Here is a 16,657-nt window from a genome sequence, read left to right as displayed (position 1 = left end):
ATGATGCTACAGCCCCACATCACACACACGGCCCCAGGTCCACTGGGGCTCCCACAGTTTCTTGCATGCAGCCAGTAACCCAGCGCAGCCAGCCCGGCCACCCAGGAGAGCCCCAGTGCCACCGCCGCTCACCACCAACGGCCTCTGCGGCGACAGGAGAGCTCTGGGTGATATTCTGGCTGAAGGATCAAGTGTGCTCAGGCCTGGCACATAGGAAAATGCAGATACACAGAAACAGCAAAAGGAAAATAACCCTCTGAAAAATGGGAGAGGAAAAGGAAAAAAACCCACAAAACCCACCACACAAAAACACACAAGTCATCAAGAACCAAGATGATTTCTCACACTGGACTTGAAATGTAAGGCACATTATCTGCTAGTGCTGCGGCAGCAGAAATATCCAGCAAGAAAAAGTTTACTGATTCCCTAATTAGAGATAGCAGGGGCTGAAGTGCAGCAGGAAGCAGAGACCAGACATTACAGCGGGCGTTGCAGGAAGAGCCCATCTGAAGAGCACTACATCCCCTTCAAGAGATCCAGTTTTATAGAATGTCATTGAAAATAAATTACATTCCCAGCAAACACGTGAAGGCCCTTCAGTCTGGCAGAATAGAGGCTGTGAATTTAATAGGGCTGTCTAGGTTAATTCATTTGAGGGCGAACATAAAACCAGCACCATCCCACAAGATATTTAATGCAATCTGCTTTTAAGCACAAATTGCACAACTTGGAACAGATATCACATTCCCCTCCATGTTATTCTGGCTACATCTTGATGTAAGAACAACCAATTTGAAATGCCGTGGAAGACACATTCAGCTCCTGACCCACATGTACGCCCCATCCACAGTCACTGGAACACTGCCCTGCCTTTCCGTGCATCCCGCACCCAGAGCAGAGAGCTCCTGCACCCAGCGAGCAGGTAGGAATCATCTAACAAGAAGATGGAGATCAGGCAGCGGGTTTGAGACACGCACACTGATCACAGCTTGTTTCCAGCCCATATCCGAACTTCTCTCCATGTTCCCATGCTTGTTCTTCTCTAACCCGACCCTTTCTTTAACCCTCATGTCCTCCCAAAATAATCCTCCTTCAATTACTTTTTTCCAATGCATCCGGTCTTGCCACATCTGTAGCCCAATTTGGTGTTTCTGATACCTCTCACTGGGTCACCTCCACCTCACCAGGTTCCATGCCCAAGGTGGTCCCTTAGTCAAAATTTTCAAAGAATGGGAGGAGAAAAACAAACAAAACCACAAACTACAAGAAAACCCCCAGTGTGGCTGTCAGAAGTACTACTTCTGTTCTCAGAATTACATTGTCAGCCAGCTGGTGGACGAAGCAGGATTGTCCCCAGCCCCTGTGTTGTGATCATCAACATCATCAAGTCTTTACAGCCACACATGTAACAGCTGCAAAAACAAATTTGAAAAAGCTGAAATCAACACAGAGCTCCAGAGGCTGATTACGCTGAGGCAATCAACATGCAAAACAGTAAATGTCAGAGCCCTTCTGAGGAAGGTGTCAGGCTTTATCAAGAACAGCAGAAGTTGAAGTCAAACCATAACTTCCCCACTGAGTCAGGGTTTAAGAAAAGCCAGCTGCAAAGCCCACAACAGCAGCCGCTCATCGGAGCTACGCAATGGAGGGGCTGGATGAACAAGGAAATGAACTCAAGAGAAGCCATCTCCTTCCCCAAACGAGTCCACAGGGAGAAGAAACATGATCCAAGACATACAAAGACAACAGACAAAATTGCACCTGGCATAAATAAAGACTTAGGTACATTTCAGGAAAAAAAAACCATTTACTTCCATCCTGTTTGCAAAACTAAATACAAAGATGATTTTATGAAGGCAGACCTCAACCGATGTCTCTCAGCAACTTGACATTCAGTTTTGCCCTGGCTGATGTCACCCAGTAGCTTTATAAAAAGGCCTGAAAGGTCCTTCCAAGTGCCCCCCACAGGAGGGGCTGCCTGTGACATCACACAGCGGCCGGTGCTGGGGCCCACCCGCCCACCGCACCAGCGCCAACCACCAGCACCAGGGCAGCCACCATGGTGCGTGGGCACACCACCTGCCACCACGCATGATGCCCGCCAGCACCGCCCCACGCAGCTCCCCCCAGCTCTCCCACCATGGATGATGTTGCGGTGCTTGGAAAGAAAGGCTACACCCTGAAGAAGGAGGTGGGAGAAGGCTCCTACGGCAAAGTGAAATGCGGCTACTGCGACCGGCTGAAATGTGAGGTGGCCATCAAGATAATAGACAAGAGAAAAATTCCGCGGGACTTCCTAGAAAGGTTTCTCCCCAGGGAAATAGAAGCTTTGAAACGTTTGCGCCACCCCTCGATCATCAAAACCTATGAGATTTTTGAGACATCATCTGGGAAAGTGTACATCGTGATGGAGCTGGGGAAAAAGGGAGACCTCCTGGATCACATCAAGCTCGAGGGGGCTATGAAAGAGGACATCGCTCGCATCAAGTTTCAGCAGTTGGCTTCTGCCATCAAGCACTGCCATGACTTGGACTTTGCTCACAGGGACCTGAAATGTGAGAACATCCTTCTTGATGAAAACCTCAACATCAAGCTGGCGGACTTTGGCTTTTCCAAGTACCTGTCTCGGGATGAAAACGGAAAACCTATCCTCAGCAAAACCTTCTGTGGGTCTGCTGCGTATGCAGCCCCCGAGGTGCTACAGGGCATTCCTTGTGACCCTCGGATTTCTGATATATGGAGCCTGGGTGTCATTCTGTATACAATGGTCTATGCTTTAATGCCATTTGACGATTCCAACGTCAAGAAAATGATCTCTGTTCAGAAACAACGCAGGATTCCCTTCCCCAGCTCACAACACCTGACCGTAGAGTGCAAGGACCTTATTTATCAACTGCTCCAGCCTGACGTGTCTCTGAGGATGCACATTGATCAAGTTTTGAAACACTCATGGCTGCAGAATCCAAAATTCAAAATCTCCTCCCCTGTGCCAACTGCAAAAGAGGGTGAGTGTTCCCAAAAGCCACAAGAAGGAAAGCCTGAGCCCAAGCAGTCACCCAAATCCCATTTTGCAAAAGGAAAAGGAGAGAAGGAAATGGATCCTCTCAAGGATGGTTGGTTTTAGCAATATCACAAAATCGGTCTAACCTGTGAACTGCTGGTGCTCAATTTCAGCTTCTCTGGTTCCTTTCAGCAATAGTCCTTGTCTTTTGCTTGACAAAGTATAGTAACAGAAGACACAGTACATCTGCTGAGGTGAATAAACAGCTTAACACTATTATTCTCAAAAGACCTGTCTCTGATATGGTTTGAGGGAATGAGAAGTTACTGTCAAAACACACTGGAAAGTTTCTTTCAGTGCTGCTGACACTTAACAGCTCTTGTGCTCACGGTTCTCAAGTCCCTGACTACAGCAGCTGCAGAATTCACACGTGTATCAACCACATTTTGGATTCAGAAAGTAAGAAGGCAGGTTATTAGAAAGTGTGAACTGATGTCTGAAACTGTATGCATACTGTTTTCATAACATACCAACTCTCCTGACAGGCCGACTGTCAGTTTAAACACTGAAATTAAAGAGAAGCCCTCTAAAATTCTGGGTCATGTCTCAATATATACATGTTTATATCCCCTCTTCTGCAAAGTACAAAACCAAATAAGCTTGACAAGCTGGAATCAAGTCCAGTTCAACCTTTTTGGAAGGCTTACCACATTTTATAAATAGACATATCTGTGCAGAAATGTATTTAAATGCACAGCCATCTTAAAAAGAGAAATATATCTTAAAAAAATTATCGCTGTTTTCCAAGAGTCCAGAATCTTCTCTGCCATTGCAGGAAGAACCTGTTGCTACAGCAGCCCTGTGCATCTCCTCCGTGCAGTTCAAAGGGAAGTAACACCACAGCAGGAGATACTCTGCTTCCAAAAAGCACACCACAGGCTCTTTTGGCTTCACAGTCTGGAGTAGCACTGGTTCCAGATCTTGTAACCGCTGGTTTCCATTCTGGCAGCTGTATCTAGACACCCCTTGCTACTGATGGCTCACAACATCCTGCCCGCAGACAGCTGAGCGCAGCCAGTTCACTATCGCCTTGCTGGTGACTGGAGCATTCAGAAGAAATCAGATGCCTTCCTTCTTTTAGGAAGCTGCAGTAAATTGTCTGTGATCGACGTAGTATCCTGAGAGACCGGTGTCTGAGACACTGTCCTAGATTGTGGGGTGCCTGTGGGTGTGTGAGGCCCACTTGCTGGGGTCTTGTAACCAGGAGTTCCTGTGTGGGCTGGGGAAGGAGTATAGCTGGCTCGCAGGGCTTTGTCGGTGTATTTACTTGCAGTCCTGTTTACTAGTCTTTGCAAAGCTGGTGACATTGCTGGGCTTAGTCCTTTTGGAGTGAGGCTGGAATAGAATGAACAGTTTTAAAAGATTTTACAGTAAAGATCTGTCATTTATCAGAAAGAGCATCAATACTTCTGCAAGTGAGCTCAGCATCCGCTTCCCCCACAGACCTGACCCACTGGCTGCAGAAGTCATTCTGCCTGCAGGGACGTGCATGTTGTCTCTCCAGAGAAGCGACAGAGAAACCTCCTGCATCCCTCCCAAGCCTGGGTGGCACCACCTGCCTTTTTCTTTGAGCCTGTTCTGTCCTTCCCATGACACAGCCAAGCAAGCTTTGCAACGAGGCAGGACACCGATGCAGACGCATTGCTGGGTGGCTGTGGGGCAGAGCAGCCATGCTGACAAAAGGGAGTATCAGGGGCAGCCACCAGACACCTTCCCTCAGCAATTAAGGTTTTTCACTTCCAAGAACTTTGACTGTACCTCTTCCTGCTTCTAGTACTCTTATCATTCCTCCCTATCTACATATGTTGATTTAAATCTCATCAGAAAATACCCATCCCCGGTTGTGCTGTCAGAACAGAAGTCTCACCTGGCCAAGTTTTCTGTCACTTTTCGAAGAGCCTCCTGCTTCTTTGCTCGGTTTTTAGCTGCCACTTCATTGGCCATCTTGAGTCCTAACCTCTCACGGCGCCCAGGCTCCAGGATCTATAAATGCATCACACAGTTCTCTCACCAAGGTACTCATGAGTGCTGCATAAATGAGTCAAAGCACCTTCACAGCTGGATTCCAGCCCACAGGGTCCTAAACCAGGGAGAAGTGGGGTCAGCCCACAGCTCTCTGCTGCTACATAAAAGCCAGAGAGGACACAGAGGGACCTTCAACCTGCCTTAGCGAGTAACAAAAATGGTAAAACCAGTTCAGTGAAGGAAGCAGCCATTACCTCTGGCATTTCCTCCTGCTGTCTGTCCTAGACAAACAACGTCACCTGTGTCTTGCCCTGCCTGGCCTGTACCCAGCCAGCTCTCAGGCAAACACAGACATTGCCAAACAGCAGGAGAACCAGTCAAGGGCTTCGGAGTCTGACAAAACAGAGGCACATACAGCAAATTATACCCTTCTTAAACTAAGAGTCTGAGACAGCTCACATTCAATGACACCAGCAGGAGACAGGTAGCATGCAGGGTCAGGAGCCATTAACAAAGCCAAAGAGCCCTTTCTACTCTCAAATGATACACCTACCCCAGGCTGTGACAGCCAGAAGATCAAGACAGAGGGAAATCCTACCATTTCTACCCATTCATACATTAAAATCAGAGAAATCGGGCGTCTCTTCAGCTTCCTCTGAAAGCTCCTCTGTCTGGGCCCATCATCAAATACTGAGTCTCACTCTTCTGCCAACAGTGTGTTCCACCTTAGGTGTCTCCACCAAGTAGCTTTCATGTGGAGCCACGTTCTCCTCCACCCTCCAAGCAGAATGCAGATTATTAGTCTCAAGGGCTGGGAACACAGCCCAGAGATGTGTCACACTCCCACAACAATGTTCATCGATTAGTTACTCACTTGCCTTTCCCTTAGTCCTTGCACCCCAAAAAGAATGACATGCTGACTCCTGACATGAAATACCTTGAAGGCTGGTCCAGGTGTTCTCTCCACATACGGTGTTTCTGACCCTTCTATACGCAAAGGGGTACTTTCAATTTCACCCCATGTCATAAAAGGAGACTCGTTCACACCTAAAACCAAATTTTAAAAGTCATGCTCATGCAAGACATTTGAATATTCATTCTCCACAAAAAAATCCAGAGAAGCAAATTATGAAATGCAGCAAATTCATCAGCACACAAAGGAACCCCTCCACTGCAGAGGAAATTGCAGCCAACGTTAAATAGTAATATATGCTTCCCATTAAGAGGGCACAACCTTAAACTCACAGGATCTCCTGTGGCTGTGTTACCCTCTAGGTTACAATACCCAAGCAGTGTCCTTTCCATGTATTTATTCTTCCATTTGGCAAGCTTTTGCCTAGTGACACTTTCATTTTTTCCTCTATGGTATTAGTCTTCCCCTCTGTTATTGTATGAAAACTTCAACACACAGAACTATTTATAAGCAGGGAAATGGGCAGAGGACTTAAGATACATGTAATAGCCAAATGCACCCTCGTTTCATTGAGGGTACAGAACAGCAACTGCACCTCATCTAACAGCTACAACTGCAGAATAGATTCTAAGAGCACGATTCAGTCACTGGCTAGAAAAAGGTTTGGAAAAGGCATTTACAATGGAGAAAGGAGCTGCGCTCCAAATGCCACCTACAGGCTTTCCGGAGGAAAACCATCAGTGTGTTCACCTCTTAGCATAGTAACTAAAGAGAGGGAAACATGTTGGCTGGTGAAGAACATTTCAACTGGAAGAAAAATAAACAGTTTGTTCTAACTGAAAGTATCCTGCACTGTATCAAAGTAAGTGCAGTAGCAGTCCTCTTACATCAGGAAAAAATAACAAGAAGAAAACCTTCTTACCAGGGGCAGGAGAGGGGGTAGCCACAAATCCATATCCATTCACTTTTGGAGACTCTTGGGGTATCAGTTCTTTCCCATCTGGTCCTACTTTGCCTTGTTTGTACTGAAATAAAAAGGACAATGCCATTCATGTGGAGACAGGTGTGAGTCAGCTGTAAACAGCACACGCACGGGTCTCCTGGTTGATGAACAACACTGGAGGGCAGAGTCTAACAAGGGTTTAGTCAGAAGAAGTAAAATTATCCAACCTGAGCATTGAGGGCTGCAGCTTGTTGGAGCTGCGACTTGCTCACAGCTTGGCAAAAAGGGTCCTTCACAAAACGGGTGTTTCGATGGACAACTTCCCTGGGCTTCTTAAATACATCATCCTTGTCAGGTACACCTGGCAACATAAAATTTTTAAGAAAGGGCTCCCGTAACATCAGGCAGTGTGCGCTATGACACCACACATTCCTACACAACACAGAATCCATCAGTGATCAGTGTCTATCTCTAGCAATTTAAATCTGCACTAGATACATGCTTTGTAACACCCTAAATCTATAAATTAAGATCAGATTTTATATATATATATTTAAGGAAACAGTGAACAAGACTTTTCTATACTTCACTGGTTTGTAGAAATTATCAAATGTACATTTACAGCCAAAAAGAAAACTGCATTTACAGTTTTCTACAGCAACCAAGGGACCAATGAGCCCAAGGAGCACTCTGAGCAGAAATAAAGAAATAATAAAGATGACAAGAAAGTGCTCATAAAAAGATAGACCACACCAGAAAGAGCTTTTGGTCCTGAAAATAAGTACTTCTATCTAACATAAGACATACAATGAGCTTCTCAATGACAAATAGAACAGAATCAAAGTTTGTAATCAGTGGCAAAGGTGCAACGTCCAAATCAAAAAAAGGAGAAAAAAAGAAAGAAAAGACCTTTTTAAACAAGTTCACATATCTGAGCTTCACAGCAGAAAAAGCACAGTACTACCAGTAAGCTGCTTAGTCACCTACAGTAGTGCTGTAAGCCCTGTTTGGAGTCATCCCCCCCAAACAAACACCGCTCCTGAGTGACCCACGCATCTCACCTGTCGGATAATACATGAGGGTGTTTCGAGCTGTGTACTCCCAGGTCTCCAGTCCAGCTTTCACATTCTCCAGAGCTTGCTGCTCTGCTGAAGGAAGTGCCAAGTTCTCACTGCGTCGCTGAAAGGGCAATGGAAAACATTTAAAAGAAGGAAAAAAAGGTCTGAAACAGACTCCTGTGATCTTTTTATTTGGTATACCCAACTTGGGGAGCTCAATCATGAGCTCAGCTACCTGCCCGAGCACGCTTTGCATCTGGCACGACACAAGCACTCTCTCTGACAAGTGGCATTTGAGAAAGTATCCTGTCCCCAGGTGAGCTTGCAAACAACAAACCCATATGACATTCTGGTATAAAATCAAGTGAGAACTAAAGAATTAACTTCTCAGAAAGATTATGACTTTGTTTATTACATCTTGTGACAACGCTTGTGATGGCTCCAACTTTTTCTGGTTTTTCTCTACTATTCAAAATTCAAAGGAGGCATTCATGGCTAAACAAGAGAAGAGCAACATATGACACATATCATATAAAGGCAGTCTACAAGGCTTCTGCACGTAACCTTGGCAGAACATTTGTACCACCGTAGACTCATGGAAACTCTATTAGCTGAGGCAAACAGTTAACAAAAGAACAGACACTCCTCAAAAATTATGGAGTTTTCAGACATTTCCACAGGCTGTACAGGTAGGGAAGCATTTGATGTATTCACATGATTACTTTCATGCTGTTACCAGCATACGACTGTCACTGATATCAACAAGAAACTAACAGAACGCAGTCAGCCACTGGTAAATTACTTCATTTTAAAATCCTCACACTAATTAAACTAGACAATGACTGCCAGAAGCTATATATTAAAGGCTGATGTCTTTAGTAGGTGTCATCCATATACATTTAAATAGCAGTATTGTCACTGAACACATTAAATGAGGCATAGTGAAGCTGTCTGCTGCACAAACAGGCACGCTGGGCAGGGAAGTGCAAGGTCTGAACAGAGTGCTGGCTGACGGGAAGGCACACAACACCAGCACTGGAACAGCTCTGGCAATTTCATCTTGACCTGAAACAACCCTTGTGCTTTGGGAATGTTCTCCTGCTGCCTTTTAATTCTGCATGAAAGCATTCATGCAAAGAAGATGTGTAAGGAGCCACAAAGGGCATTTTTATTGTAACAGACTCCAAGGGTTTGCATTAGCTAGGATAAAAATGTAACACTCACAACACCAGCAGTAAACATTCGTGTGTCAGTGCCAAACTTCGTTAAAAGGCACTGCAGCTCACGTCCAGCACTGACACATCTGGAAACAGTGCCAGCTGCTCACTCCTGATGGAGAAAGATTGACAGGGCAGCCCCAGAACAGTTCCTGCACCTCCCTCAGGGGTAGCTGAGGAAGACGGCACAGCCAGCCTTACTGTGTACAGCACCTCACTTCAGCTGAGTGCATTATTACTGATAATAAAAATAGAAGACTGAAGTAAAAAAGGCAATCTAACTGCAAATAATAAAATGCTGACAGACAAACAACAGGAACTATTCTCAGCTGCTCTCCTTGGTATTGCTCTCATGGAGGAGTGTCAAGAACTGCAATACTTGCACTTAGTGCAACGCTTCACAGTCTTAAAGCTTAGGAAGTGATGGATCCCCAGTGATTATGTCAACATGGTGGTTGTGTTACAGATGGGGAAAAAACAGGACTGCAAAAGGAAGCACTGAGCTGCCACAGGGCCAGGAAACTCAGGCTTAGCTCAGATTTAGATGTGAACACCACATGCACCCACTATTCAAAATCAAGACCTTTCTATTTTTATTCAATAATATGAGTAATTCAACAGCCTAATACAATAGCTCCATGCTCAGAGCCAACAAATTCTCACCTGTGTTAATAGCAGAATTTAAAACCAAAAAGGTAATAGACTACTCAATCAAGCAAGCAAGAAATACAGTAAAATGGTGTTTCCCTGTGTGTCAGTTTGGGAGAGCAGAGACAGAGCTGAGCCCTTTCCCTACCTGCGCGTACTCCTCCTCTGCACTGTACAGCCAGGCGTGCTTGACCTTCTCCTTCTCTTTGGCCACTTCCATGATCTGCTCAAACGAAGCGTTATCTTCACTCGTGTGTTTTGCCAAGAAGGTGTCCAGATTGGGGAGCGCATCTTTATCATCTTTTTCTGCATCTCCTAGCCAGCGGAGGGAAGAAGCCTGAGAAAGGTTAATAGTTCCCTCTCTATGAGAGAGCTGCACATAACTCTAAATCCCCTCTGACAGTGAGACTTCCATGGACCCACTCACGATTAACACAAAGCTCGGTGAAAAAAAATACACACAGATGGTACAATAAAAAAATTATTTTTTGGAAGTCATATAATCAACTTTCACATAAAACCTTTTATGACGTTGATAGCTATTTGTGTTAAAGGCAAAATGTGCAAGTGGCAAGCTGCTAGGAGACATCTTTTATGTACTATATGAATAGCTCTGCCCCTACAATCTTTGCTTTCTTACAAAATTAATTTCAAGCGACACAGGAAAAATATACTGCCTTCAAAGAGACAACCGAGTTAAAAACTTACACAGCCATAAAGAGATTCATAACTGAGAATTCACACACATGATGCAAACCATGATGTAGCATCAAGCTCAACTTCAAGAGTGACCATTTTCACCTACTGGAAGGTTGAAGGAACCTGCTTAAACATCTGCTAAATACCCCAAACCCTTACAGGGGACAGAGCTCACAAGAGTATTTTCCTGTTGCTGAAGAATTCAGCTAGAGAAACATCATTCTCCTACCTTCCTCTGCAGCTTTGATGCCAGCTTTGGATTTATTTCCCGGTGGAAGACCACCCGGATGCACTTCTGGGGTTTCAAACGTGGCTGGAGTGACATCTGCGACAGAAAACAACAAAAAAAGAGAGGCTCACTTGGTCAGGTGCTGAACAAGTCACAGAAAACATATCAAGAGAAGAACAATTTAATTTAAAAACTATGACTGCAAAATCTTCAGTTCTGTTTTCTCCTGCTGAGAAAAATTCACAGGATAGCCACAGCCCAATACATTTGCCACCCTGTCTACAGCTTTAACCAACAGAAAAAACTATAATAAGGATTCAAAACACACCTTAAGATCTTCTTATAGTATAATATTGCACATTACAGCGTGTAACATTTCCTAGAGAGCCAGAACTTGGCAAAAGATGCCCATAAGAAACGGTTATTCCATAGGTGTTTTCTCCAAAACTACTCCCTCAAGAAGGAATTAGACACCACCACAGAGAAATCCAGTACCAGCCATCAGATACCGGCTACTGCCCAGTCTGGTATACTAATTCACATGCAATGCCAATTTTGATTATTTAAGGTAAGAGTTGCCTGCAAAAAGTTAGATAAACCAGAGCCACAGTATTACGTATAAACCCCTTATGCCCCACTGAGCCGGTTCTTACAGGGTGCAGGTGTGTCCCTCGACGATTTGCCCAAGGATGAGCCAAACTTGATAGCGATTTGTCTCATTTTCTCCAAGTCACCGTTTTCTTCAGCCTCCAGATACTCCTTCTGCGCCCGCAACTTCTCCACGTCAGGAAAGAAGTCTCGCTGTATGATTGTCTCTAAGCCCTACAAACAGAAAGGCAACTGTGAGGCCGCGCTGGGACGCCTCGGAGAGCTGGGTCAGCCCAGGGCCAGGGCACACAGCCCACGGGCAGGGACGCGGGGGCCACGGGCAGGGACGCGGGGGCCACGGGCAGGGACGCGGGGGCCACGGGCAGGGACGCGGGGGCCACGGGCAGGGACGCGGGGGCCACGGGCAGGGACGCGGGGGCCACGGGCAGGGACGCGGGGGCCACGGGCAGCGACGCGGGGGCCACGGGCAGCGACGCGGGGGCCACGGGCAGCGACGCGGGGGCCACGGGCAGGGACGCGGGGGCCACGGGCAGGGACGCGGGGGCCACGGGCAGCGACGCGGGGGCCACGGGCAGCGACGCGGGGGCCACGGGCAGCGACGCGGGGGCCACGGGCAGCGACGCGGGGGCCACGGGCAGCGACGCGGGGGCCACGGGCAGGGACGCGGGGGCCACGGGCAGGGACGCGGGGGCCACGGGCAGGGACGCGGGGGCCACGGGCAGGGACGCGGGGGCCACGGGCAGGGACGCGGGGGCCACGGGCAGGGACGCGGGGGCCACGGGCAGGGACGCGGGGGCCACGGGCAGGGACGCGGGGGCCACGGGCAGGGACGCGGGGGCCACGGGCAGCGACGCGGGGGCCACGGGCAGCGACGCGGGGGCCACGGGCAGCGACGCGGGGGCCACGGGCAGCGACGCGGGGCCCACGGGCAGCGACGCGGGGCCCACGGGCAGCGACGCGGGGGCCACGGGCAGCGACGCGGGGGCCACGGGCAGCGACGCGGGGGCCACGGGCAGCGACGCGGGGGCCACGGGCAGCGACGCGGGGGCCACGGGCGCCCCGAGCCGCGGCCGGGCCGCTGGCAGCACACTGACCACTGGCGCCGTAGGAGCGGCCTCGGAACTGCCTCGTCGCCAGGCCCGAGCCGCGGTTCCGCGGGCTGGGCCGGGAGCCGCTTGGCCCAAGTGCCCGGAGAGCGGGGCCTCCCGGCGCGGCCCGCCGGGCTCTGTGCCCCCCGCCCCCGGCCTACCTCGATGTAGGCCTCCTCATCCAGGATCTTCTTCGTGCGCCTCGGGGCCGGCGGAGTCACCTCCTTCCCCGTGGTCACGGCGGTGCCCGCGGCGGCAGCGGGAACCAGGGCACCGGAGGACGCGGCCGGAGCCGCCGCCTCCATAGCGCCGGGAGCCCGGGCGGCGGCCGAGCGCCTTGACCCCCTCCAGCCGCCGTCGCGAACCCGACGTGCCGTGACGTCACGCCAGCGCGCCACGGGCAGCCGGAACGTCACGCACCCGCCGCCCCACCCCCCGGGAGAGACGCACGGAGCCGTGCGCGCGGCGGCCAGCGCGCCCCCTGCCGGCCGGGAGGACCCGCGCGGTCCCGCTCCGTGACAGCGGCGCCACCGCGGGGTGCGGGGGCGGCCGGGGCCGGGCCCGGCATGGGGGCAGCCGCGGGGTGGTGGGCCTGTCCCCCGGCACCCCCGGGGCTCCCGGGAACAGCCCCGTGGTTTTATTGATCTCGCTGCGTTACAGACCGCGGTTCGTGTTTGTCCCGCCCGGGCCGCAGCTCCGCACAGCGCAGCACGGAGCGGGGCTGCGGGAGCGACTGCCCGGTCAGCGAACCGAACCCCAGAAACGACTCCACATGCCACCGAGGTGCTGGAAATAGGAAACATTAATTTGCAGGGTATTTTGCAAATCTACAGTGGTAGAACAAGCACAGATGCCACCTGCACAGAGCACAGACAAGCAGGGGAGGCGCCCCTTGTCCCCCAGCACACACATGTGTCCCCGCACAGCTCTGTCCCCAGCACACACGCGTGTCCCCGCACAGCTCTGTCCCCCAGCACACACGTGTCCCCGCACAGCTCTGTCCCCAGCACACACACGTGTCCCCGCACAGCTCTGTCCCCAGCACACACACGTGTCCCCGCACAGCTCTGTCCCCAGCACACACGCGTGTCCCCGCACAGCTCTGTCCCCCAGCACACACATGTGTCCCCGCACAGCTCTGTCCCCCAGCACACACGTGTCCCCGCACAGCTCTGTCCCCAGCACACACGTGTCCCCGCACAGCTCTGTCCCCCAGCACACACGTGTCCCCGCACAGCTCTGTCCCCCAGCACGCACGCGTGTCCCCGCACAGCTCTGTCCCCCAGCACACACATGTGTCCCCGCACAGCTCTGTCCCCCAGCACACACGCGTGTCCCCGCACAGCTCTGTCCCCCAGCACACACGTGTCCCCGCACAGCTCTGTCCCCCAGCACACACGCGTGTCCCCGCACAGCTCTGTCCCCAGCACACACGCGTGTCCCCGCACAGCTCTGTCCCCCAGCACGCACGCGTGTCCCCGCACAGCTCTGTCCCCCAGCACACACATGTGTCCCCGCACAGCTCTGTCCCCCAGCACACACGCGTGTCCCCGCACAGCTCTGTCCCCCAGCACGCACGCGTGTCCCCGCACAGCTCTGTCCCCCAGCACACACATGTGTCCCCGCACAGCTCTGTCCCCGCGGGCTGTGGGCAGCGGTTCTGCTGGAGCATCTGGGGGTCACGCGTGGTGAGTTACTCGCCATGTGAACTGGGTTTGCAAGAGAAACTGGGATGTGAAAGTACCATGTCTGCTTTTACCTCTCCTCCTCCTCTGGGAATCACAGAGATTCCCTTTCGCATCATTAGTTCTTTGGGTTCCCGCCCCGCGGAACCCGCCAGCTACAGGAGATGGATGCTCTTGGTGTTTGTCTGCTGAGACGCAGCTGATGAGCACTAACAGCTCTCCTCGGGGGGCTTCTTGGTGCCTTGAAGGATCAGCGCTGAAGCAGATGCCCTCTTCTGGTGCCGCCACTTGGCCCGTCGATTTTTAAACCAAACCTAGAAAGTGCAAAACAAGAAAAGAACAACCCTGGTGTTTCGTGTGTTATACAAAGGGGGCAGGCAGTTAAACTGATGGAGTGTAGAGCACAAGTTTTAGGATGCCGCAATACATTTCCTGATATAAAAGTGATACAATATATAATCAGTCCCTCCCTGGCATCCTGCTCACAGACATGTAAAGCGCACAAGGGACCTGGGAGGCCCCAAATTCAAATCACACAGATCACATAAATAAAGAATCTACATGTGAGTGCAGGGGATGGGCAGAATTGGGCGTGCCTGTGTGTTTATATAGGTGAATTGAGGAGAGATGGAGCGTGTGAGTTTACAAGACTGGATGCCAGAACAAAGCCCAGCAGAACTATTTTACGCTGTTCCATCGCTTGCCACAAACTGTGTTTTGTGAAATACCCAATAATGTTTTTTTAAAATGAGGCCCTGGGTCTGCAACTCCCGAAATAGTCAACGCAATGTCCCACTGTGTGTTCTCGAAGGGCTGCAGGATCTCACCTCCACCCTCTCCTCCTTCAGGTGGATGCGGTTCGCCAGGTGCTCGCGGGTGATGACGTCCGGGTACTGGTTCTGATGGAAAAGCGTCTCCAGGGCCTGCAGCTGGTCCTCGGTGAAGATGGTGCGGTGCCGGCGTGTCCGGCGCTGGAGCTGATGGAAAGTCTGCAGCTCGCTCGCGTTCCCCTGGGGACCCTTGCAGACCCTGACGGCCGAGTGGAGGAGCCGCATGGGCCAGGGGAACCGGGCGTCTGCAAGGGGAGAGCAGCAGCGTTAGGGGTGAGGGACTGAAACCCCATCTTGCTCAAGGCAGTTCAGGCACGAGTTGCACGTGTGATCAGTGTGCAAGCCGGAGAAGGGCTTATGGCATCTCTTTGGGAGGAGTGTGCAGGCGGGGAGCACTGGCTGGCTTTTCCTTGTTTACTTGACTGTTGCACAATGGCCAGCTCCAGAAAATAGCTGGAAACTCACAGCCTGGCAAGGAGCTGTGTTTCAGTCCTGACATGGAGGATTTCTGAACTTTCATGATGCTCTTGAACTATATTTTTAAGAGTTTGCTACTTTTGTTTGTTTGTTTTTCCCCTAAAGGACCAGTGAGGTTGCCCGGGGCCATCAGGGAGCACAGGCACAGGTCTACGCATGGACAATGTGACTTTGGAGCCCTACGCTCCACAGAGAACTTCACCCCTGGAAGCACCATCCCCTCAAGTGTTTTACACTAAAACAATAGTATCCAGCAATAAATAACACCTGCTGCTTTTGAACCCCTGGTAGCATAGCAGGTAAGAGTCTTGAGAGCCACGCTGAAATCGGAGCTCAGCTCGCTGGAGCTGGGGCCTGAGGCCACCGTGGTGGCAGGACAGGTGCTATATTGTCACTCAATGCCCAGGTTTTCCCCCTCTCCAATGCTTGCACCAGCCCCTCCACGAGCCCCGAACTGTGAATCAAACCCAAACACTCACCCAGCCAACCCGGCGAGTCCTGCAGGGAACGGCCGCTCGTGTGGGAACAGCAGCAGCAGCTGCAGCCTGTCCCTTCCAGCTCTTCCTCCTCCTCCTCCTCGTCCTGCAGGGAGCTGGCCGGGATGCTCTCCAGCTCACACAGCCCCCTGGGCGCGCAGTCCAAGATGCCCCGCAGGCACAGCGGGACCACGACCTGGGGACTCGTCTCTGCTGGGCTGGAGAGGATGTCCTCGATGCTGAAGGAACATGGTTTCTTGAGGCCTCTCCTGCTGGCGTCGGCGTCAGGCACCGGCTCTGAAGACATCGTTTGCCGGCTACGGGAACGGGCAGCTCAGGCTGAGCAGGGTCAGCTCTGGAGTGGGGTCTCGCAAGGAAGAAGACAGCTTACGTAGCTTTTAAAATGGACCAACGAAGTCATCCAGGATCGCTGCTTTGTCTTGGAGTTTCAAGTGACTGTCATTCGTGCAGCCGAGTTTTTATTTTATACATACATGCACTTTCTCTGCCTCTAACCTAGCTGCTTTATGACTGCAGCCACCCTAAACATATATATAGAGAGAGATATAATCCCTTTGGAAAGAAAACCGTAAACCCCCCTGTGAATAAAATAAATTCTAACTAATCTTGGCAGCTTTGTGAAGGGTTAGTGTGGATCTAAGATTTAGCTAATCCCACAAAAATGACTGGAGAAGGAAATCTGATTTCTCCATCTCGGGTGTAGATTTGAGGTGGTTATGATCTCCATTGTGCTGCCGC

At 50.8% G+C, this 16,657-nt stretch overlaps 3 protein-coding genes across 3 annotated transcripts; 1 reads left to right on the top strand and 2 right to left on the bottom strand.

Annotated features, from left to right (window-relative positions):
• The first annotated feature begins 1,038 nt into the window (after positions 1 to 1,038).
• On the top strand, positions 1,039 to 3,448 carry TSSK2 (testis specific serine kinase 2). Its single transcript, XM_082065897.1, has one exon. The coding sequence runs from the start codon at positions 2,141 to 2,143 to the stop codon at positions 3,122 to 3,124; it is 984 nt and encodes a 327-aa protein (XP_081922023.1). The 5' UTR covers positions 1,039 to 2,140; the 3' UTR covers positions 3,125 to 3,448.
• Positions 3,449 to 3,600: 152 nt separating this feature from the next.
• Positions 3,601 to 12,815, bottom strand: ESS2 (ess-2 splicing factor homolog). Its single transcript, XM_082065896.1, has 10 exons — positions 12,592 to 12,815; positions 11,387 to 11,555; positions 10,734 to 10,829; positions 9,954 to 10,120; positions 7,944 to 8,061; positions 7,110 to 7,243; positions 6,862 to 6,964; positions 5,964 to 6,073; positions 4,929 to 5,044; positions 3,601 to 4,396 (listed from the first exon to the last, which is right to left on the bottom strand). The coding sequence occupies exons 1-10, from the start codon at positions 12,733 to 12,735 to the stop codon at positions 4,111 to 4,113; spliced, it is 1,443 nt and encodes a 480-aa protein (XP_081922022.1). The 5' UTR covers positions 12,736 to 12,815; the 3' UTR covers positions 3,601 to 4,110.
• A 1,404-nt stretch (positions 12,816 to 14,219) lies between these two features.
• Positions 14,220 to 16,205, bottom strand: GSC2 (goosecoid homeobox 2; the record flags this gene model as incomplete). Its single annotated transcript, XM_082066240.1, has 3 exons — positions 14,220 to 14,429; positions 14,943 to 15,190; positions 15,902 to 16,205. 3 exons carry the CDS (start codon positions 16,203 to 16,205, stop codon positions 14,325 to 14,327), a joined length of 657 nt encoding a protein of 218 aa, XP_081922366.1. The 3' UTR covers positions 14,220 to 14,324.
• Between the last annotated feature and the right edge of the window lie 452 nt (positions 16,206 to 16,657).

This window comes from Streptopelia decaocto, assembly GCF_964273445.1.
Source record: "Streptopelia decaocto genome assembly, chromosome: 15".
Lineage (NCBI taxonomy): Eukaryota > Metazoa > Chordata > Aves > Columbiformes > Columbidae > Streptopelia > Streptopelia decaocto.
The sequence above is the reverse complement of the archived record's forward strand: the minus strand, read 5'-3'. Positions and strand labels throughout refer to the sequence as shown.